The 22,146-nt window shown below is 43.6% G+C and overlaps 2 protein-coding genes across 2 annotated transcripts; both read left to right on the top strand.

Moving 5' to 3' along the window:
* The first annotated feature begins 2,934 nt into the window (after positions 1-2,934).
* GSTK1 (glutathione S-transferase kappa 1) lies at positions 2,935-7,358 on the top strand. Its single transcript, XM_046020792.1, has 8 exons — positions 2,935-3,080; positions 3,648-3,729; positions 3,931-4,059; positions 4,352-4,452; positions 4,620-4,655; positions 6,263-6,379; positions 6,754-6,847; positions 7,102-7,358. Exons 1-8 carry the CDS (start codon positions 3,009-3,011, stop codon positions 7,149-7,151), a joined length of 681 nt encoding a protein of 226 aa, XP_045876748.1. The 5' UTR covers positions 2,935-3,008; the 3' UTR covers positions 7,152-7,358.
* Positions 7,359-20,092: 12,734 nt separating this feature from the next.
* TMEM139 (transmembrane protein 139) lies at positions 20,093-22,084 on the top strand. Its single transcript, XM_046020793.1, has 3 exons — positions 20,093-20,113; positions 21,029-21,278; positions 21,500-22,084. The coding sequence occupies exons 2-3, from the start codon at positions 21,046-21,048 to the stop codon at positions 21,879-21,881; spliced, it is 615 nt and encodes a 204-aa protein (XP_045876749.1). The 5' UTR covers positions 20,093-20,113; positions 21,029-21,045; the 3' UTR covers positions 21,882-22,084.
* The last annotated feature ends 62 nt before the right edge of the window (positions 22,085-22,146 follow it).

Here is a 22,146-nt window from a genome sequence, read left to right as displayed (position 1 = left end):
AGGTCTCTACTTTCAGATTTTTTTTTTTTTGAAGATTTTATTTTTCGAAGAGAGTGACAGAGAGAGCACAAGCAGAGAGAGGGACAGAGGTAGAGGCAGAGGGACAAACAGACTCCCCACTGAGCAGGAGGACTGATGCTGGGCCTCCATCCCAAGACCCAGAGATAATGGCCTGAGCTGAAATCAGACACTTAAACCACTGAGTCACCAGGCGCCCCAGTTACTCCCAGATTTTTTTAAAGGTTTTTCCATAAGTTCCTCAGGTACTTTGGTGGTTTCTTTCTTTAAAATAAAATATTCAATAAGCCTAGCCATGTTCCTTGTGTAAGGTGTGATGTATGAGTCCAGTTACATTTTGTTTAAACCTCCCAGTTGTCCCAAAACTATTTATCAGACAATCCATCTTTTACTTATTTGGAAAGGCAGTTTATTTAAAGCATTTGTGGTTTCAAATACTTAATTCCAAATTACATGATCAAAACTATAATGATGATTCAAATGTAGACAATATCATTGACCATGAAAGATAAGGATATGGTTTACATATCCCACCCCTTTTCCACCCCTCCCAAGTTTGATAATCACATCATATTTAGTCTCTTTATTAGTTACTTTTGCTACTGTAAATAATTGGCTTACACCACTATTTCTTGTTCCAACAATTCTAGTCAGTACCTAGGCATTCCTCTCAGCATGTGTAAAGAAGTGTAAATATGGGGCACCTGGGTGGCTCAGTGGTTTAAGCCTCTGCCTTCGGCTCAGATCATGATCTCAGGGATCGAGCCCCGCATCCAGCTCTCTGCTCAGTGGGGAGCCTGTTTCTCCCTCTCTCTCTGCCTGCCTCTCTACTTGTGACCTCTCTCTCTGTCAGATAAATAAATAAAATATTATTTAAAAAGAAAGAAGTGTAAATATTTTTCTGTTGTTCCTACTCAGTATTATCCACAGAGCCCAATATAATAATAATAATAATAATAATAATAATAGTAGATGGAAGCAGGATGTAGAGACTCAGATCAATGTTTTACCATTCTATGATTATTAAAATATACATTCATCAGTTCATATGATATAAATAATTGACTGAATTAATAGATACATACATAAATACATAAATGGAACAATTCTCCTTTCAGAATTTCAATTAATAAACATAGAAGAAACAAGGAAAATAGAAAATCACCATTAGAACACCATAGTAATAATTGCTGCAGGCAAAATCTACCTTACCATGAATGATAAAATTGGCAGGTAAAAATTTAAGGAGAAACAGAACATTTCATAGCTTCAACATATCTCCCCCAAATTATGGGTGGTTTTATAAAACAGCCACAAATTCTTTGATGTCCTTCCCTCCAAGAGATGGGCTTAATCTACTCAGCCACTACTCCCACCTCCAAAGGAGGCTGTACTTAATGACTCCCTTCCAAACGATAGATTATGAAAAGGCAGAAACAGTGATTTTTCCATAGAGAAACCTGACAGTTTTTTCCACCTTACCCAAAAGGTCAAGGTTAACATCATGGCTAATAAGTTATGTTAGTATCAGGAACCCCTGACCTAATTCAAGGAGAAGGGCACTTCACCTCTGTGGTATACTTCCATAATATCCCAATCCCAGCCTAGACATAAAAAAACATCAAACCCAAATTGAGGGACATTCTACAAAACATGTGACCAACACTTTTCGAAAGTGTCAAGGTCAAGAAATACAAGAAAAAGTCAAGAAACTTTCACAGATAGGAGGAGACTAAAGAGAAGGACAACTAAATGTTAGCTGGTAGCCTGGAATGAATCCTGGAACAGAACAAGGGTAATTGTGGAAAAAATAAAAACTGAATGAAGCCCATCATCTAGTTAATAGTAATGTACCAATATCAATTTCTTATTTTAATCATCATACCATGGTTATGTGAGGTGTCCACGTTAGGGAAAGCTGGATAAGGGGTATCTAGAAACTCTCTGTACTATCTTTACAACTCTTCTGTAAATCTAAAAGTCATGCCTAAATATTAAGGTTTTTAAAAATAAGTGATGATTTACTTTTAAAATATTATTATGGGACTAAATTTGCTCTTGGATACTATTTTAAATTAAAATTACTGGAGAAATGTGTAATTTTTCAGTTTCAGTTATTCCAAAGCAATTAGTTCAATTTGCAAGTGGGTGAAAATAGCATCCTTGCTTCATTTCGTATGTTCTACTCTATGTCAATGTTTGCAGTCTTTGTGTTCTAGTAGCTTAAGGTTGTTTTTCTAATGAATACAAATAAGAAGTGGAATCTTTATTGTTATGCTTTCCAATTCATAAAATTAGTAACATTAAGAATAATTTTAATAAAATTAAAAAGAACTTTAAGAAATTATTTCCCTGCAGTAAATGTAATCCCAGTGTAAGAGGATATGACATATTCACAAATAGAAATAGGACACACCATTCTCCATTATCTTTCCGATTATCGTGGCAGAGAGGCTTCCTTCTCTGCCGCACTCACTCTCGGAAAAGTACAAAAAATGTATAATTTGGGCGCTTCTTACTCTGCCCCGGCCTCAGAAAGTTCCTGCAAGGGCCAAGTCACGCCAATAACTAACATGTATCCATCCTCACAAGGCTATACGAGGTAGGGGTTATCACCACGTAGGTCCATTTTAAAGAGGAATGACGAATAAACTGAGGTTCAGAGAGGAGGGGGGGCCTGCCAAAGCAGCACAGCTAAATGAGAGGGACAGTAAACAACTCAAACACCTGCTTGGGGCCCAGACACCGGCGGAGACCAGGAGCCGCGCGGAGCGGCCGGGAGCGGGGCGGGGGTGCTGGTTGGGGCGGTGTGTCGCTGGGAGCCACGCCCTCCCCAGGGGGCCCAGCCCCAAGCGCCCTTTGGCCAGACTTGGCCCCGGGCGGTTTTCCTCGCGCGGCTGCGCAGCGGAGGCGGGGGCGTTCCTCCGGGGCAGGCCGGGAATCGGGGCGGGGTCACCGCGCGGGTAAAGGGGAACGCGCACTGCTGCAGCATGGGACCTGTGCCGCGCACCCTGGAGCTCTTCTACGATGTGCTGTCCCCCTACTCCTGGTTGGGCTTCGAGGTGACTCCGGGAGCCCCCTTGGCTGGGGCTTGGAGGGCAAGGGCAGAGGGAATGGGGAGGCGGGGCGCGGGGACCGTGGTTTCGTGAAATTCTTGGCGCTGCCTGCCGGGGGTGAAAGTCACTTTGTGTCTCTAAACGGGATACGGTCGCTGGCTCCAGATCGACCCTTTATAGCCTAAGGCAGTGGTTTCCCACGACGGTTTGGAATAAGGGGGAAAACTCCAAAGAATCGAGAAATCCAAGGCACAGCCACCTCTTAGCCTACTCCGAGGTTAGTTGGGGGGAGGGGGGCAGGGGGTGCTGTGCAGAATAGGATCGTAGCTGTCCACTGAGCAAAGATCCTGGGATCGATTTCTTGGGATGGAGCAAAGTTCATGGGATTGATTTCTGGGAGTGGAGTTTTGCCATTTAAAACCAAATAGTTTAGGGTGTTCGCATAACCCTTCCTCTTCTGCACTTAGACCTCTGGCTAATCAGTTGCCATAGAACACCCCACCCTCTCTCTTGGCCATTTTCACTGTGTCCATCTTACACAATGGCTTCCCATCTCCAACTCTGCTCCTTCAGGTCCTGTGCCGGTATAAGAACATCTGGAACATCAGCCTGCAGTTGCGCCCCAGCTTCATTGCAGGGATCATGAAAGACAGTGGTATGAAGGCAAAAGTGTTTGGGACAGGGATTTGAGGGAGGACAGCTTTCAAAGGTCCAGGGGGACTGCCCTCAAACGGATCTTTACATTGGCACCAGCAGCTAGGAATTTGCACTCTTCTGAAAACCCAGGTAGGGAGTCCCCTCAGGCCTGGGACCCTTAGGTAGGCTCTCACCAGTGTGCCCAAATTTCCATTTGCAGGAAACCAGCCACCAGCTCTGCTTCCCCGCAAAGCCCAGTACTTGAGAAATGATGTTAGGCTCCTGGGACAGCATATCCAGGTTCCCGTGCAGTTCCCCAAGGATTTCTTCTCTGTGATCATCAAAAAAGGTAGAGTGAGATATAGATGGGTTATCAAGTGGAAGGCAGCAAAGGCCAGGAAGTAGGGGCTGACAACTACGTGAAATGAAACAAAGCTTGGGAAAACACAAGTCAGTGCTGAGTGACCAGAAGCTTGTGGGGAACTGAGGGGAAGAAGAACAGGACACACCGGCTATGAGAAATTTGGGTGGGAGGATGAGGGCAATTGAGCCGCTCTGGGGATGTCAGAAGCAAGAAAGAGCCGGTCCTCCATGGGAAACAAGCTAGAAGAGCCCTGACTCTGAGTACCTCTGCCCCACAGGAAGTTTATCAGCCATGAGATTCCTCACTGCTGTGAGCATGGAACACCCAGAGATGCTGGAGAAAGTGTCCAGGGAACTATGGATGCGTGTCTGGTCACGGGTGAGGGCAGAGCTCTGGGAACCTGCTTGGGAGACCCTGCATAACATGCTGACCCTCCCCTAGAACCTGATTTCCAGAGTCCTGGTCCTGCCTGTTGTTCACTGACCTACTGTCCACCATCTCACCCCTCGCTGCCCCCTTCCTGCCGAGTGTTCTCGTCTTCTCAGGATGAAGACATCACGGAGCCCCAGAGCATCCTGGCTGTGAGTATTCTGGCTCTGTCCCCACCCCTCTCACAGTGAAGCCGAGAATAGCTGACGTTTAGGGGAAAGAGGACACAGTTTTCATATCACGTGGAAGAGGTCATAGTTATTTGGGGAGAAAGGATATCTGTATTTGAGGAGCCAAATTCCAGAAAGGTAGGAACTCGAGGGACTCTCAAAAGAATATATCTCATGGTTGAAAGGGAAAGTGCAAAATTCTACATGGGTGGATTTTATTTCATCAAAGAAGTTAGTGGGAGAGCGATGTTACATGTTGGCACCCCCAGATGGGGAGGGATGAAGTATTGGCCCCAAACACTCCCAACACCAGACCTCACTGATATATCCAGAGTAGAAAGCAGGAGACTTTACAGACAGGCTTTAAAAAGGGGTGGGGGGGAAGCGAGAGATAACAGACTCAAGCCAGAATCCCACAGAAGCCTGAGTAGAAACACATGGAAATAGCTCAAAACATTTAAATGTGTGCCAGCCATAGATGGGGGTATAAAAAGTAAGTTAGTCTTTGGGATTAAATCAGGAAATTTAAAACGGTATTTTCCCTGCAGTTTACAAAAGATAGTTGAGGCATATTCAAATTTAATACATAAAATGGCAAATCAACAAAGAATGGCCAATATGTTCCTCCAGTGTTTTTATTCCTACAAAGTATATGCACAGGCTTGTCTTTCCATTACTAAGTAACAATCATTTTCCATACCATTGTAAATTCTTTGAAAGTATCATTCTTAGTTTCTACACAGCATTCCACTCAGTGGGCCTCCTTTTGCTTACTTAACTGTTTCCCTGTTGTTGAACATTTTGTCTGGGACACAATTCTCTCATGTAGCCAAGTCAAAGACCCTGTCACACCAGAATATACCTCATGACTTCCTGTTTCCCCCTCCAAGTTGAGGAGGTCAGGCTACAGTGGTTCTCAACCTTGGCTGTATATTTTAGTCACTTGGAGCACCTGAGCACTGCCTACCAAAAATTATGATGTAATTGTTCTAGGGGATGACCTATGAGTGGGATTTTTTAAAAGCTCCCTTGGGAGATTCTAGTATACAGCCAAAATTGAGAAGCACTAATCCCAAATGATACCAACAAACCCCAAATAGAAACGTTTATTCTTGTTAAGCCCTGCAGGTGACTGCTCAAAAGTCCTCGGGAAATACCATGAGAATGTAGCCCAGCCCTTGATTTAAAAAAAAAGCACAAGATATTCAGGAATTCTGAGATGTAGAAAGGCAAGAGCCCTGACTTAATGTCAGAGGACTTGGATTCTAGTGTTGGCTCTGCCAATAACAAGTTCTTTAATGCCAACCAAGTCATGTACTGCCTCTGGGCAGCAGTCCCTTCTTGGTTAATAAGTTAGCTGGTTTCTAAGATGCCCTCTGGCTTTAAATTTCTGCATCCTGTTCTTTCCACCAATCACAAGATTTTAAAGGGGGAAAAAAGAAAAACAGCCCCTCTTAGCAAAGATAGACCTCTGTGGGTGGGTGAGTAAAGGCCTTAACCAGGAAAATGGGAGCAGAAAATAAAGACCAGAGTTTCTTCTGAGCCCTACCGCACTAATACACAGTTGTGTTCCCCACCACATTCCCCAGGCTGCAGAGAAGGCTGGCATGTCTTCAGAACAAGCCCGGGGACTTCTGGAAAAGATCTCAACACCAAAGGTGAAGAACAAGCTCATGGAGACCACTGAGGCAGCCTGTAAATACGGGGTGAGCAATTCTTGATGCGGGTCCCCAACCCCAGTGCTGAAGACTGAGGCCGAGCATCTGCTGGGTTCCCCATGCTCCTGTTCTAAAAGTTGCTCCCAACATGAGTGCTCCCAGCTTCCCAGACAAGCCTTATCCTTTCCTGTCCTGTCCCAGAGTCCAAGGAAGGGAAGGGAGGGAGCTAGATGGTGAGAGGAAAGACAGAGCCTCTGAGAATTAGAAACAGAAAACTCCTAAAGCTGTGGAGCCTCTTAGCAGACACCTCTTAGGCTGCTTTGCTTATATGACCTCAGATGAGTACTGACTCAGCCTTCCATCCCAGCCATAATCAACACCTGCTCCATCACCTTCCTCCCTGCCCTAACTGCTCTCTCCAGGCTTTTGGGCTGCCGATCACAGTGGCCCACCTGGATAACCAAACCCACATGCTGTTTGGCTCTGATCGGATGGAGTTGCTGGCACACCTGCTGGGTAAGTTACAGGTTCATGGTGAGCTGCCCTCAACCCCAGCCCACCCCCATTTACCAGTTGACCAGGACAGATCCAGAGCAAAAAAAATATTCTATGTATTTCCAGCAATGAAGCCTTATACACAGAGGTTCTCAGGGCTGACTGTGAAAAAGGCCACTTTACCCCCATAGAAGAGAATGATGCCAAACAGAGCTCTTCCTAGAAAACCGCTGGGGGCTTGTGGGGCCAGCCTCTGACTCATTTTCTCCATCTAGGAGAGAAGTGGATGGGCCCTGTGCCTCCAGGCATAAACGCCAGACTTTAAGGATGGCCAGGAGAAGCAAAGCTATTGGGATAAAAAGCAGACCTTCTGCTTCCCCTTCTTCCACTGTGTGACACGAGGACTCTGGTTTCTCTGATAGAGGTTCCTCTATCAGGTCCTGGGAGATGCTGTAGAGGGGGGTGCCATAGTGCCCCAAACTCTGCTTTCCCTCAGAATAAACAGAATGCCATGAGGCATAATATTCCTGGATCTGTGTCCTCCCTGGTGTTTGTATGTTCTTCCTGCACTCACCTCCTGTCCACCCTAGGTGTTTGTGAACAGCTCTTTCCAAACTGAGCCCTGCTGCCCATCTCAGGGCAGCTTATGTGGAAGGAGAGGTAACAGTCCCTCTTCAGGGATGGAAAAAAGCCAGATGTATTTTGCCGCTAACCAGTTTGGAGGTTACTGTCTTCTGACCAACCACAGTGCCTGAGACGGGGCCGGGATCAGAAAGAGCCAGAACTTGGCTGAGCTTCTGCCCAGATATTTGAACCAGCTCCAACTACACTGACTAGCAGAACCAGAGCAAGGTGGCAGCACAGGGCAGCAGGCTGAAGTTGCCATGGCCTGGGAAGTTGCTCACCCACAAAGCAGATCCCGAGTAAACCCCAGGGCCTCTCTCCCTGGCCTAGTATAACCCCTGTCCCTTCCCACAAACCTACAGCTTCCCCACTCCCTCAGTTATTTACCCAGAGGTCCTGCTCTGCATGCGCCTGCTGTGCAGTAAACAGAAGACCTTTGTTTCAGTAGTCTTCGGACTTGGTTGACAATACTCTGAAACCATACTTGGACATCTGTTGGGAAGCAGGTATGTGTCTTTGATGGCTCAAGGGCTCCAGAGGGGATTCCTTGCCCCTGCCCTCTGGCTTTTTCTGATCTCAGGGATCATTTTCCCCTCTTAACCCCCATCACTTGCGGTTTTCCTCTTCTCCCCTCTTCTGTTATTCCAGCATACCCCAGGATTTCCAGTTAGCCTTACTAGGCTAATCTGCTCACCAAGGTCAGAAGTGTATCTCCAAATACACACTCCCTCTTTCAAAGATCTCATGACATGTACAGTTAATATAAATTTAAAACATGGGAAAATGTCCAATAAGAAACATAAGAGCAAATTAAAATGTTACTTCTCATATATTGAAGTTACATATTTAAGCATATAGACGTTCTCATATATGCTGACAGCATGGTGGTAGAGAAAAAGTTTTATGAATAAAGATGCTTGTCTCAATAGTGTTTGTGAAATATCTAACAATAGGAGGATGTTTGAATAAGTTATGGTACATCCTGGATGTAAGGTTTCATAGCCATCAAAAATTATATACGTTTTGGGGCACCTGGGTGGCTTAGTCGTTAAGTGGCTGCCTTAGGCTCAGGTCGTGATTCCAGGGTCCTGGTATCAAGCCCCAAGTCGGGCTCCCTACTCAGCAGGGAACCTGCTTCTCCCTCTCCCTCTGCCTGTTGCTTCCCTACTTGTGCTCTTTCTCTCTCTCTCTCTCTGTCAAATAAATTAATAAATAAAATCTTTAAGAAGTTATATATATATTTTTAAAGATTTATTTATTTGAGAGAGAGGGAGCATGTACAAACGTCGGAGGGGCAGACAGAGAGGCAAAGAAAAATTCCAAGCGGACTCCTCACAGAGTGGGGAGCCTGACATGGGGCCCAATCTCATGACCCTGAGATCATGACCCAAGCTGAAAACCAAGGGTCACTCAACTGACTTTGCCACCCAGGCACCCCCAAAAATTCTACTTGTAAAGAATTTCAACTTTGGAAATTCTTAGAATATTAGTTGGAAAAAAGATGAAACTACTAAGTATGATCTCAATTATGTCTTGATGTAATAAAAATACATTTTAGAGGACATTAACATGTTAATCCTGGAATAAAATATGCCAAAATGTTTCCATTTCATTTGTACACTTTTTGAAATGATCATTTATTCTGACAAATGAAAAAATATATACTATTTAAATGAAAAAAATTGAAGTGTTATCATTTGCTTAACTTAATCCTAAATCTTATCCCAGGCTAATGTGACATAATCTTTTATTGTAGATTCATATCTCCCAGCTCTGCCCAATCTTCCTTCAAAGAGTCTAGCATACTATTTTCCTAATCTATAGCAAATTTAATCTCTGGAGGAATGAGACAATTTCTAGACTAAACCTTACAAATATAGTTTAGATTATAATGTCTGAACTTCTGCCAAATAGAATCCAACAGTCAGGGTTCTCCAAAGAAACAAACAATAGAATATTTACAGGTATATATAAAAGGAAATCTATTATCAGGGACTGGCTCACATGGTTATGGAGGCTGAGAAGTCCCACAATCTGCCACTGGCAAGCTGGAGGCCCAGGAAAGCAGGCTGGTGGTATAGTTCCAATCCAGAATCTAAAGGCCTGAGAACCAGGAGCACCTGTGTCTGAGGGCAACAGAACACAGATGTTTCAGTGCAAGCAGAGAAGGCAAGTTTGCCCTTTGCTTTTCTGTTCCATTCAGGCCCTCAAAAGATTGGATGATACTCTCACACACACACACGACTGAGGGCCACCTTCTCTACTCAGTCTGTGGATTCAAATACTAGTCTCTTCTGGAAACACCCTCATGGACACACTCAGAAATGTTTTGTCAGCTCTCTGAGTGTCCCTTACTCAGTTGACACATCAAAGTAACTATCAGTGAGAAAGGGGGAAGCCCCCAAAGGCAGCTGTAAGCCAAAGAGTTTCATACTTACTATTAGTTTCTTCCTCTCCTCCCCTTCCATCAACAGTCCTAGTGCGATATAAAATTCGCAGTTATGTCAGTACTCAGAATTCACTGAACCACTTTCTTGCATTGCAGTTCAAATTTGAAGCTTACCAAAAAAAACATGCTTCTAAAACAAACTCCTTAAGTAAAATTTCTAGAATTATATTTTTTACAGGCCCCAAACACAAGCATTAATTAGCAACAGAAGGTTTCACAGGCATGTGGTAAAACAAAAGGGGAAAAACCACAGTACCAATTGAAAAGTGAAAAGTATCCCCTTCATCATTCCCATTCCTACTCTGGTTTTTTGTGTGTGCAACCAGAAATGTCCATATGTTTTAACACACGAATGTCAGGCATGATTCAGAGGACTCAATCTACCCTTCATCCAGTTTCCCCAGTGGTAACATCTTGTGCAGCTATAGCCCAATGACACAACCAGGAAATTGACATCAATTCACTCCATCAAACCCTGTTCAGATTCCACTACTTTCTCGTGCACTCATTTGTGTGTCTTTTTTTTTCTGTGTAATGTGTGTGGGACCACCATCACAGACAACATACAAAATATTTCTAGCGTAAGGGGTCCTCATGTTTCCATTTCATAGCAAGGCTACCTTCTGTCCTCCCCCACTACCCTAAGCCCTGGCAATGACTAATCTGTTCTTCATATAGTTTTCTCATTTCAAGAGTACTATATTAGTGGAATCAGACTGGCTTATCTTCACACGCAAGGTATTGTATGTCTCAGTGGTTTGTTCTTTTTATTGCTGAGTAGTACTCCATGGTATGGATGTGCCAGAGTTTGTTTGACCTGTTGAAGGACATTTAGGTTGTTTTCAGTTTAGGGCTATTACAAATAAACCTGCTATGGATATTCTTGTACAGGTTTTTGTGTGCATGCAGATTTACATTTGGGGGGGTTCAGGAATACAGTTGCTGGGTCATATGGTAAGTGCATGTTTAATTGTACAAAGAACTGCTACATTTTTCCTAAGTGGCCAAACCATCTTAACCTTCCCACCAGAAATGTGTAAGTGATCCAGTTTCCCTGCATCTTCACCAGCATTTGGTGTCATTATTTTTTTTGAATTTTAGCCATTCTGATAGGTGTGTAAGTGCTATCTCATTGTGATTTTAATTTGCATTTTCCTAAGGAATAATGGATATCTTTTTGTGTACTTTGCTATCTGTACATCCTCTTCAGTGAAATATCTGTTCACACCTTCTGCCCATTTTTTCTTTATTTTTAAAAATTATTCTTTTATTCCCTCTTTATACTCTTTTCTTTTTTTTTTAATTTCATTTTATGTTTTCAGTGTTCTAAGATTCATTGTTTATGCACCACACCCAGAGCTCCGTGCAGTTTGTACCCTTAATACCCACCACCAGGCTCACCCAACCCCCCACTCCCCTCCCCTCCACAACCCTTAGTTTCTCAGAGTCCATGGTTCGTCTCCCCCTCCGATTTCCCCCAATTCACTTTTCCTTTCCTTCTCCCAATGTCCTCCGTGTTTATTCCTTATGCTTCAGAAGTAAGTGAAATCATGTGATAACTGACTCTCTCTGCTTAACTTATTTCACTCAGCATAGTCTCCTCCAGTCCCATCCATGTTGATACAAAGGTTGGGTATTCATCCTTTCTGAAGGATTCTGCCCATTTTCTAACTGGATTGTTTTTGAAATGTCCATATTTTCTTAGTAGTTTGTTTACAAGTAGGCTTCACACCCAGTGTGGAGCCCAACGTGGGGCTCAAACTCACAACCAAGACTTGAGCCGAGATCAAGTCAGATGCTTAACCAACTGAGCCACCCCAGCACCCCTTTTTAATTTTTTGTAAGTAGGCTCCACACCCAGTGTGGGACCCAAACCCAACAACCCTGAGATCAAGAATTGCATGCTCTACTGACTGAGTCAGCCAGCCCCTTAATAGCATATCTTAAAAGAATGTACAAACTGTAAGAACACATTTTGAGACAACTAGGGGAAAATAACATGGACTGGATATTAGGTGATACTAAGAAATTAATATTGATTTCATTAAGTGTGATAATGGCAGGGTGGCTGGGCACAGATTAAGTTCTCATCAGCTGGAACTACATTCTGAAACATTTAGGGTGGAAATAACATGCTGCCTTTAAAAAGTGGGAGAGGTGGAAAGAGTAGATGAAATGTAATTACTGAAGCTGAGTGATGGGTACATGGAAAGTTCATTACACTGTTCTTTCCTCTTTTATGCGTGCTGGGCTATTTCCATAATAAAAACATCTTGAAAAAGTACTGACAGGCTGGCTTAGTCAGTACAGCATACAACCTTTGATCTCAGGGTTGTGAAGTTGAGCCCCACAGTGGTTGTAGAGTTTACTTTAAAAAAGAAACTGTACTGAGATTTCAATTCTGTGATGTTACACATTCTCACCATGTCCCCATAGTATTGTGCATACAAGGTCAGCCCCAGCTTCATGGACTTGCAACCTGTGCACTCACACAGGGCCTCATGACTGCTTTGATGCTCTGCCTTGTCTTGAAATTCTTAATTTCAATTAAGGGCCCTGCATTTTCCAGTTTTGCACCAGAACTCACAAAGTATGTATTCTGCTGCTCCTGTAAGCACATAATACATGCTGAGTAACTGCTTGTCAAATAAATGAGCAAAAAAAAAAAAAAAAAAAAAAAAAAAAGGCAGTCTATGAGCGAAAGAAAGGAAAAAGAGATGGGGATGGCAAAGGAGAAGGAGATAACTAGGTCAAGGGGGAGATACGGGAAGTCTCAAAGTAGAAAAGCTGAATGGGGACTGCAGGAAGGGATGCTTCTGGGGAGGTACACAGAGAAAGCAGGAGTCCAGCCGGAAGATGAACCTAGGATGCACTATTCATCATTCTCCTCAGAGGAATCACAGTGCTTCATTTGACCACAATTCCCAGAGTTAAGCAAAAGTGAAAGCAGAAAGAAGTAGCCACTTGGACCCCAGGGAAAGAGGGGATTGATGGTTAGGAGGCCAACTGGACCACTGTTCCTCACGCATCCCATGACCTTAATCCCAGAGAGTTCTTTCAGTGTCTTTGCAGGGGACTGGGGAAAACTGAAACCCTTGGCTTGCATCAGACCAACTTCCTCCAAGTCCACATTCAAGGGTATGGCTGGCTCTAGCTGATGCCAGATGAAAAAAAGACTGGAAAGGTGGGGAGGCAATTGAGGGAGGATCAAGGGATCAAAAGATCATGAATCATTAACTTAGCAAATATTCACTAATTGCCAGTCAATGATATAAGTATTTATTATCCACTCCATTCATAATAACAAGATGGACGTAAAAGAACTACAAACAAACCCCATCCATATCCATGATGCATTCAGATCCCCACCCTTGTCAGCACTGAGTCTCTGCTGGGAAGCACAGCATCCCTTTGTTCCTTGTCACCTTGTACCCTGTCTTAAAATTAGTTATGTACACACCTCTCCTCTTACAAACATCACCTCTTCGATAAAGAGTGATATTCCTATCAGATCTACTGAATACACCTTAGAGTGTCCTGTGTAGCAAGCAAATAGTAAAAATTTATTGAATCCAAGTCCATGGGCAAACAGATACTCCTGCAATGTGAGCAGGAGAGTGAATTTTTATAACTCCTTTTGAGAGGAAATGGCAATATATATCAAAAACTTCGCTTTCAGGAATTTTTCAGATTTATACAAGTGAGCAAAAATATGTATATAGGGGCACCTGGGTGGCTCAGTTGTTAAACATCTGCCTTTGGCTCAGGTCAGGATCCCAGGGTCCTGGGATCGAGCCCCACATCAGGCTCCTTGCTCAGAGGGAGGCCTGCTTCTCCCTCTCTGACTCCCCCTGCTTGTGTTCCCTCTCTCACTGTCTCTCTCTCTCTGTCAAATAAATAAATAGAATATTTAAAAAAAAAACAACAACAACACGTATACAAAGGTAGGAATTGCAAAATCCTGGATAGAAACTAAATGGTTATTACTTGGATAGCCAAATGGTTATCACTGGTTATCATTAAATATATTGTTGTTTCATAAAATAGAAACCATTTTCAAGAGCATAATAGATGGAAAGAAACCAAAACAAGAGTTGCCTATGTGGCTGACAGGGAGGGGGCATGAGGGAACTTTCTAGATGATAGCAATGCTTCATATCTTGATTGGAGTTTGAGTTACACAGGTATAACTCTTTATCGAAACTTACGGCGTGGTCCACTAAAAATCTGTGCTGAACACTATAGACAAATTTTATTTCAAAAGAGAAAACGTTAACTAATATTTAACTCTAGTTACTTTCATGCATACAGAAAGATGAAATAGCTTACAGGTCACACAGCGAATAAGCAATAGGAATGAGATTTAAAACCTGGTCTGCGCGTCTCTAAAAATATGTGCCTAACCACAACCACGAATACGTTTTCTCTTATTTAGGGACATACTCATGTGGGACTCCTTTGCCACTATCTGCAGACATCTCATAAACACGATGCTTTTTTTTGTCTCTGGGCAACAACCACACTCAACTTCTCAAATTTGAGAATCACTGTTGTGGCTTAGTCCCGAAGAGCTGAGATGGAGGGACAGCCTGAACCTCATATTGGTTCGGTGCATTCCCAGTGAGCTTTGTGCAGTTTTACACCTAGTTGATGAGCGTAAGAATGCGTATTTATCCCGATGTACTTGAGCATTCCTCATTTATGGGAAGCATTTCCATCCCAGAAATACCCAGGATACATTTCAGATTAAATCATTATCCACCTTCCCTACACATTTGAAAGCACTGTGGGTGAGGCAACAAACACAAAGAGAAACACTCAAAACTGAGTTAAAAGGGCAAGACTCTGAGTTTGATTCCAACTAAACAAATCTACTTTCTCTGGGCTGATTTCCTCCTCTGTAACATGAAAATGATAATCAGACTCGCGCACATGATAGTCAAGGATCAAATGAGATTGGGCCAATTTGTTCATACACACACACATACATACGCTGTATTCTCACCTATACTGTTTTTCGCAAAAAGTCACCTGCACATTGGGCTTCTAGAGCTATTCAGGTAAAAGTCTTACCTTTTGTAATCAGTCTTAATTAGCTCATAAAAGATAAATATCCTGATACAGGGGCTGCAACCATAATTTCCCATTCTTGCCTTATATATTGATAACTTTTTTTAATCTTCTGATAATCTCTTTTGCTGCCTTTGCTCTCTAGAGATCAGCCTTAAGATGCCAAACAGTGGGGAAAATAACATCCAGGGAAGACCCCAGAGTTATAATTTTAGAATGTCAAAGGTGTTTTGTTAAATTATCCTTATTAAATCAGCCAAAAAGTGTGTTTAGAGTTGGATGACATAATGTTTAAGAGTCAGGTTTCTGGAGTGGGACTACAGGTTCAAATCATGGCCCCAACCTTTATTAGCTATATATTTTCCTCGAGTTTCTGATCACATCTATAAAACGAACATCATAATAGCAACTACCTCTTATTATGTTATATTTTAAATTACTTAATTTGTGTAAAGCGTTTAACACAGTGAGCAATACACAAAACACACATGTTGGCTACAAGTATAAAGCAGACTCAGATTCAGAAACACAAAATCACAAGAATACGGAGGTGTACAGAAGTGCTCCGTGGCAGACATCAACTACCTCTCACAGAAGTCTGTCAATTATCTCTGCTTCTCCCCCGCCCCACCTCCTCCCACTTCCCTTCAGTATTCCCTCCCAAAATGAGGTGGGCATAGTGGGCCCACCTAGGGCAGTAATCTGACCTCTAACACAGTGCTTTGTAGAGACAGGCAAGTAGAAAGCAGGATGAATGACCAATAGTATCTTTAGCATTTATATTTTGCTAAGGATACTAAGTTGAAGAAAAAAGGAAAGTAAAACGTTCGGGAAAAAGTTTGGCCATACATATTCAACAAAAGCTTGCTTTCTCATTGCTTTCACAAAATCTCAATGATAACATTTCCTGGAATTCAACAAGAGGAAATAATCCAAAAAGAAGGTAAAACATGTAAGAAGAGGTTCATTGTAGTATCATTCTTTAAATGGCTTTTTGGAGGCATAATTCATCCTTACAAAGTGTAAAAAAATTCAGTGGGTCTTTAAAGCATATTCAGAGTTGTGCAAGCATCACTTCTAATTTTTTAAGATTTATTTATGTTAGGAGGGAGGGCAGAGAGAGGAAGGTGAATCCCAAGCAGGCTACACAGAGAGCCCAATGAGAGGCTCCATCCCATGACTCCAAGATCATGACCTGAGCTGAAATCAAGAATCGGAAGCTTCACTGATTGAACTACTCAGGTGCCCTGCATCACTACTAATTTTTAAACATTTTCCTTACCCCCAAAAGAAATCCATTAGCAGTTAATCCCCATTCTTCCCTCTCTCCAGTGCCTGGCAAGCACTAATCTAGTTTCCGTCTCTTGAAACATTTGATGACAAAAAAAAAAAAAAAAAGAATAAAATAAACTCAATGCTACTAAGTAACATAACATAAAGGTATGTTAACTCACCGTACATCCACTCAATAAAATACTATGTGGCTGTGAAAAATGTCCACAACAAAGACTGTATCAAAAGGTGAACAATATGTGATACAATATTTCATTTAAAAAAATACAAAATGGCGAGTACTCTGATTTCAGCCAAAGATCATTTCAACCAGTGTGTGGACAGACTAGAAGAAATGTGTAGAAATTTTAAACAGCCATGTTAGAATAAGGAGATTGTGGATGATATGTTTTCTCTATAACCTTTAAATATTTTGCAAGATTTTATATTTAACAAGTGGAAGTTTTAGGGTTGCCTGGGTGGCTCAGTGGGTTAAGCAGTCAACTCTTGATTTCAGCTCAGGTCATGATCTCAGGGTCTTGGGATTAAGCCCCCACCCCCCACCCCTCACCCCCACATCTGGGCTCCATGTTCAGCAGGGAGTCTGCTTAAGGATTCTCTCTCCCTCTGCCCCTCCTCTTTTTCTCTCAAATAAAAAGTAACAGTATAAAAAATGGAATTTTTAGAAAATCTATTTAAAACTATCGTGATAGAGAATATATTGAAGGCACAGTCCAGCTTTCCTGACTTGGAACTGGTTCTTTTTTTTTTTTAATTTTTTTTTTTAATAAACATATAATGTATTTTTATCCTCAGGGGTACAGGTCTGTGAATCGCCAGGTTTACACACTTCACAGCACTCACCATAGCACATACCCTCCCCAATGTCCATAACCCCATCACCCTCTAACGACCCCCCTCCCCTCAGCAACCCTCAGTTTGTTTTGTGAAATTAAGAGTCATTTATGGTTTGTCTCCCTCCCGATCTCATCTTGTTTCATTTATTCTTCTCCTACCCCCCTAACCACCCACATTGCATCTCCACTTCCTCATATCAGGGAGATCATATGATAGTTGTCTTTCTCCAATTGACTTATTTCACTAAGCATGATACCCTCTAGTTCCATCCATGTCGTCGCAAATGGCAAGATTTCATTTCTTTTCATGGCTGCATAGTATTCCATTGTGTATATATACCACATCTTCTTTATCCATTTATCTGTTGATGAACATCTAGGTTCTTTCCATAGTTGGGCTATTGTAGACATTGCTGCTATAAACATTTGGGTACACGTGGCCCTTTGGATCACTGCGTTTGTATCTTTAGGGTAAATACCCAGTAGTGCAATTGCCGGGTCATAGGGTAGTTCTATTTTCAACTTTTTGAGGACCCTCCATGCTGTTTTCCAGAGTGGTTGCACCAGCTTGCATTCCCACCAACAGCGTAGGAGGGTTCCCCTTTCTCCGCATCCTCGCCAGCGTCTGTCATTTCCTGACTTATTAATTTTAGCCATTCTGACTCGTGTGAGGTGATATCTCATTGTGGTTTTGATTTGTAGTTCCCTGATGCCGAGTGATGTGGAGCACTTTTTCATGTGTCTGTTGGCCATCTGGATGTCTTCTTTGCAGAAATGTATGTTCATGTCTTCTGTCCATTTCTTGATTGGATTATTTGTTCTTTGGGTGTTGAGTTTGCTAAGTTCTTTATAGATTTTGGACACTAGCCCTTTATCTGATATGTCGTTTGCAAATATCTTCTCCCATTCTGTCAGCTGTCTTTTGGTTTTGTTAACTGTTTCCTTTGCTGTGTGAAAACTTTTGATCTTGATGAAATCCCAGTAGTTCATTTTTGCCCTGACTTCCCTTGCCTTTGGCGATGTTTGGAACTGGTTCTTAACTAGCAAGTCTCTCTAGTGTAGGCTCCTGACAACCAAGAGCTTTATGCTACAAAGATCTTTCTCCCAACTGCAAATCCTTTCACACTGTAGACATTCAGCCCTCCCCTTTGACCCCCTTGCTTCTCGGCCTACACGCCCCCCATCTCGCTATTCAGAACACACTTCTTAACAAAGCCCTCTTACTTGTCATACATACCAATGACTCTTGACCAATTTCCTTCTATTAATATATTAACTGTAGATGTACATCCTTCTTTTTCTTAAGATTTTATTTTTAAATAATCTCTACATCCACCATGGGGCTCAAACTCATGGCCCTGAGATCAAGAGTTGCCTGCTCTACCAACTAAACCAGCCAGGCTCCCCAGATGCAAATCCTTCTGATCCCAGGGATACTTTCCTTATATGAGATGAAAAATATGGAAATTCATGTAAGCAAAACAACAACCAGCTCTCCCCCTGCTCTCCATTCCCACTTCCTATAGGGATACAGCTCATTTGGACTACCACAGACTTCCTCTTACATCTCTTCCCTATCCTTTATCTGGTCAAAGAATCATCATTGACATTCCACCACTACACACACCTGCATTCCACTCCAGGCACCCTCATCCTCCTTTCCCTCCCTCCCTTCCTCTCCCACTCTGTATGTCTGTTTCTCTCTCTCTCTCTCTCACACACACACACACACACACACTCACACACTCCACACATCCTCTGATGCATCAGCCCTAGCTATGCCCCACAACTGTCCTTGGGATTAGATTTGTGCCCCATTATCTCCTACTCCCCTTGGTTTGTCCAATGGTAGTACTCTGAAGCCATGGAACCCAGCCTTGTGTCCTTCTCTGACTCTCAAGAATAAAGTATGCCCATCCTCTACACCTCCCAGTACCTGCATCACCTAGACTTATTACCATGATTCCCCTTAAAAGAGTGGTCATAGGGGTGCCTGGGTGGCTCAGTTGGTTAAGTGTCTGCCTTTAGTTCTGGTCCCAGAGTTCTGGGATCTCAGGGTTCTGGGATCAAGCCCCATGTGGGGCTCCCTGCTCAGTGGGAAGCCTGCTTCTCCCTCTGCCCCTGGCCCCTGCTCATGCTCTCTCTCTCTCTCTCAAATAAATAAAATCTTTTTTTTTGTTTGTTTGTTTTTGAAGTGTGGGTCCTGGATCTCCAGTGGGTGGTGAGGCCAGGCAAGATGGCAGCCTTCCAATGAGAGCATTCTATTGTTGAGTGAGTACCTACCAAGTCAGTTGCAGGGATTCAGAATTTATTGAAACAATCACACACTTTGAAAAGCTCACAGTGGAAGAAAGGTACATAAACTGAAAGTTACTATATAAACAGCTAAGGGTTTGAACAGGGGTAGGAAGGAATGCTGTGGATACACTGTGGAGACAGCCTCCACAGTAGGCATCGCTATGGACGTGGCTTTTGAAGAATCAAGAGTTAACTGGGTCAAGAAGCAAACACAAAAACGTCTTACAGGTCTGCAGAAAACAAGTTCAAAGAAATGGTACTTTGGCAGCTGAAGCACAACAGGCCATTCCATGCCCACAGCAAATCATGCAAAGCACTATGTGATCTAGAGATTAAATAAACCGTGGCCTCTGCTCTAGGCATTAAATATATTACCTAAATACAAGACAAACTACTCACAATGCAGTGCGCATTGAGAAGAGGAAACTGAATAGAACTCTGGTCCTGAGTACAAAGATCATTGGGGTGAGGGCGGGGACGCAGGAGCACTCTCATTAAAAAGAGGGTGGACAGTGTAAAAAAAAAAAAAAAAAAATCAAGGTTTGGCAATAACAAGTCAGCTGTAAACAGAAAGGGGAGGAGGAAGCCTGTGCAGGAACTGGGATTGGAACAGAAAAGTGGGTGGAGCCCACTGGCTCCACCCCCGCCCTCCCGCTCCCCTACAACCTACTTTCTGCGGAGTCGTCTGGACAGGTGAGGGAGGAATTCCTAACACCGGTGAGAAGGGTAGGAAGGCCATGGGATTGGGGTTAGGGTTAAAGCAGGGGATCAGGCCCCTACCTAGAGTCTGTGGCTTCTTGCTATGCAGAGTTCAGGGAAATTCCTAATGGGTTGGTTTTGGGATACAACTGCCTAGGCGTTGCTGCTGTGTTGCAGAGGGAAAAGAAGTCTTCTCCCCACCAGCTTCCTACCCCTTGCGGTAACTGCAGGCAGGAAACTTGAAATCTGAGCTTCCTGAGTTAAGGCCCATCAAGGATGGGATACCCTGGCAGATATGGAGAGATCAGGGGTTATCTGGGCCTCTGTCCATTGCCGTAGGTCTTTGTAAGATTCTCATAGTTGTGTCCCTTCGTTGTATCCCTGTATACTTTCTCCCCCTCAACCAGAGCATGGGCTGAGTGGAAGAAATGGGAAGATGGGGTCAGACAGGGTATGTGGTATTTCTCCCCAAATTCCCTCCCCAACAGGGTCTAACTGGGAAGATGGGAGTGGGTAGGGTAGAGGTCCAATGCAGAGCAATTACAGAGAAAAGGCAGGGCCTGCCTCATTACCTGGATTCCACAGATGCTGTTGAGCACTGAGGCCCCAGGCAGGGCACTGGTTCTTGGGTGGTGTAGAAAGAGAGCTGGAAGGGACATTGCAGAGAAGGAAGAAGTTAGAAAGGCAGGGCCATGAAGGCTGCTGGGGTTATTTCCTGGTTTCTCCACACATGCTGATATCCTGGGACAGCAGTGTGATCCTAGAGAGAATTACAAAACTGAAGGAAACCTTGAAGATCATATATTTGGGCCATTTGATTTGAGATTGAAGAACCTAAAACCTAAAGGTGTCTAATATGGTTACTTTGGAATCTGATGCGGCGGACTCCCATCAACTGCCAACTGCTGGTTTAGACACACTGTCTTTTTGCAGGAGCCTGGGGAGGGGCGATGGTGCCAAGCCAGTTGTGGGGGAGACTGGAGAAGCCGCTTCTCTTCCTGTGCTGTGCCTCCTTCCTCCTGGGGCTGGCTTTGCTGGGCATACGGCCAGACATCGCCCAGGTTGCTTATTTCTTTCTCGCCTTGGGTGGCTTCTTTTTGTTTGTCTGCCTCCTGGCCTGTTCTCTGGAATGGGGATTCCGATCAATGCAGACGGAGAACCCAGGGGCCTCGGGCAATGCACGGTGAGTTAAGGGGTGGGCAGAATTCTAGGAATACATGATGGACTCTTTTCCCGAGTGTCCCTCTAATCTCTCAGACATAACAGCTCTGCTTTCCTGTTACTTTTATCTATGAGGGAGTGGGTGGGGTCAGGGGTGGGTAGGTCTTTTGCCAATAAAAGATAGTAAAGGGGAAAAGGACTCCTTTCAGGAGGTCACCAGTAACGTTGTTTCTTCTCCCTCAGCGACAATGAAGCCTTTGAGGTGCCAACCTACGAAGAAGCTGTGGTGCTGGAATCACAATGCCGCCCCCAGCAGCTGGATCAACCACCCCCCTACAGCAGTGTTGTAATCCCTCCAGGACTTGAGGAAGGACAGCCTAGCCATCCGGATGGCCCCGATAGAGCGAGACTAGGAAGGCGAGTGGGCTCAGAGGGGTCTGTGACTGGAAGAGTTCCAGTCAGCCTCCGGCTTCGGGGATCCCGGGTCATGTCCACTGTTCCCGATCTGCAGAGCTTGGGAGTGCACCCCACGTTGGGGCCTCTTACTCCACCCCCCACCTATGATGTCAGCTTTGATCAACCGGATGATGATGTTTTCTTTGAAAACAACTGGACACCCCCCTAAAAGACTTTCCCACGATATATCATCTCTGCACCAGACCCATTCATGCATTTGAACCAACATTTTTTCAGTTCCTGCTGTGTGTCAGGAACTGTGTTTCTGCGTGGGGAAATGAACACAGAGGGGAGTCAGGCTATCATATGCCTTTCCCAACGGGAATGTGTGTGGCACAATTTGAGTATTCAGGTAACGTTCAGTGACCTACCCCATATCCAGTATTTCCAGAGTTAAATGAAGGGTGAGAGGAGGAGTGATCCAGAGAATCTGG

The sequence above is a fragment of the Meles meles genome, chromosome 10 (assembly GCF_922984935.1).
Source record: "Meles meles chromosome 10, mMelMel3.1 paternal haplotype, whole genome shotgun sequence".
NCBI lineage: Eukaryota > Metazoa > Chordata > Mammalia > Carnivora > Mustelidae > Meles > Meles meles.
The sequence above is the reverse complement of the archived record's forward strand: the minus strand, read 5'-3'. Positions and strand labels throughout refer to the sequence as shown.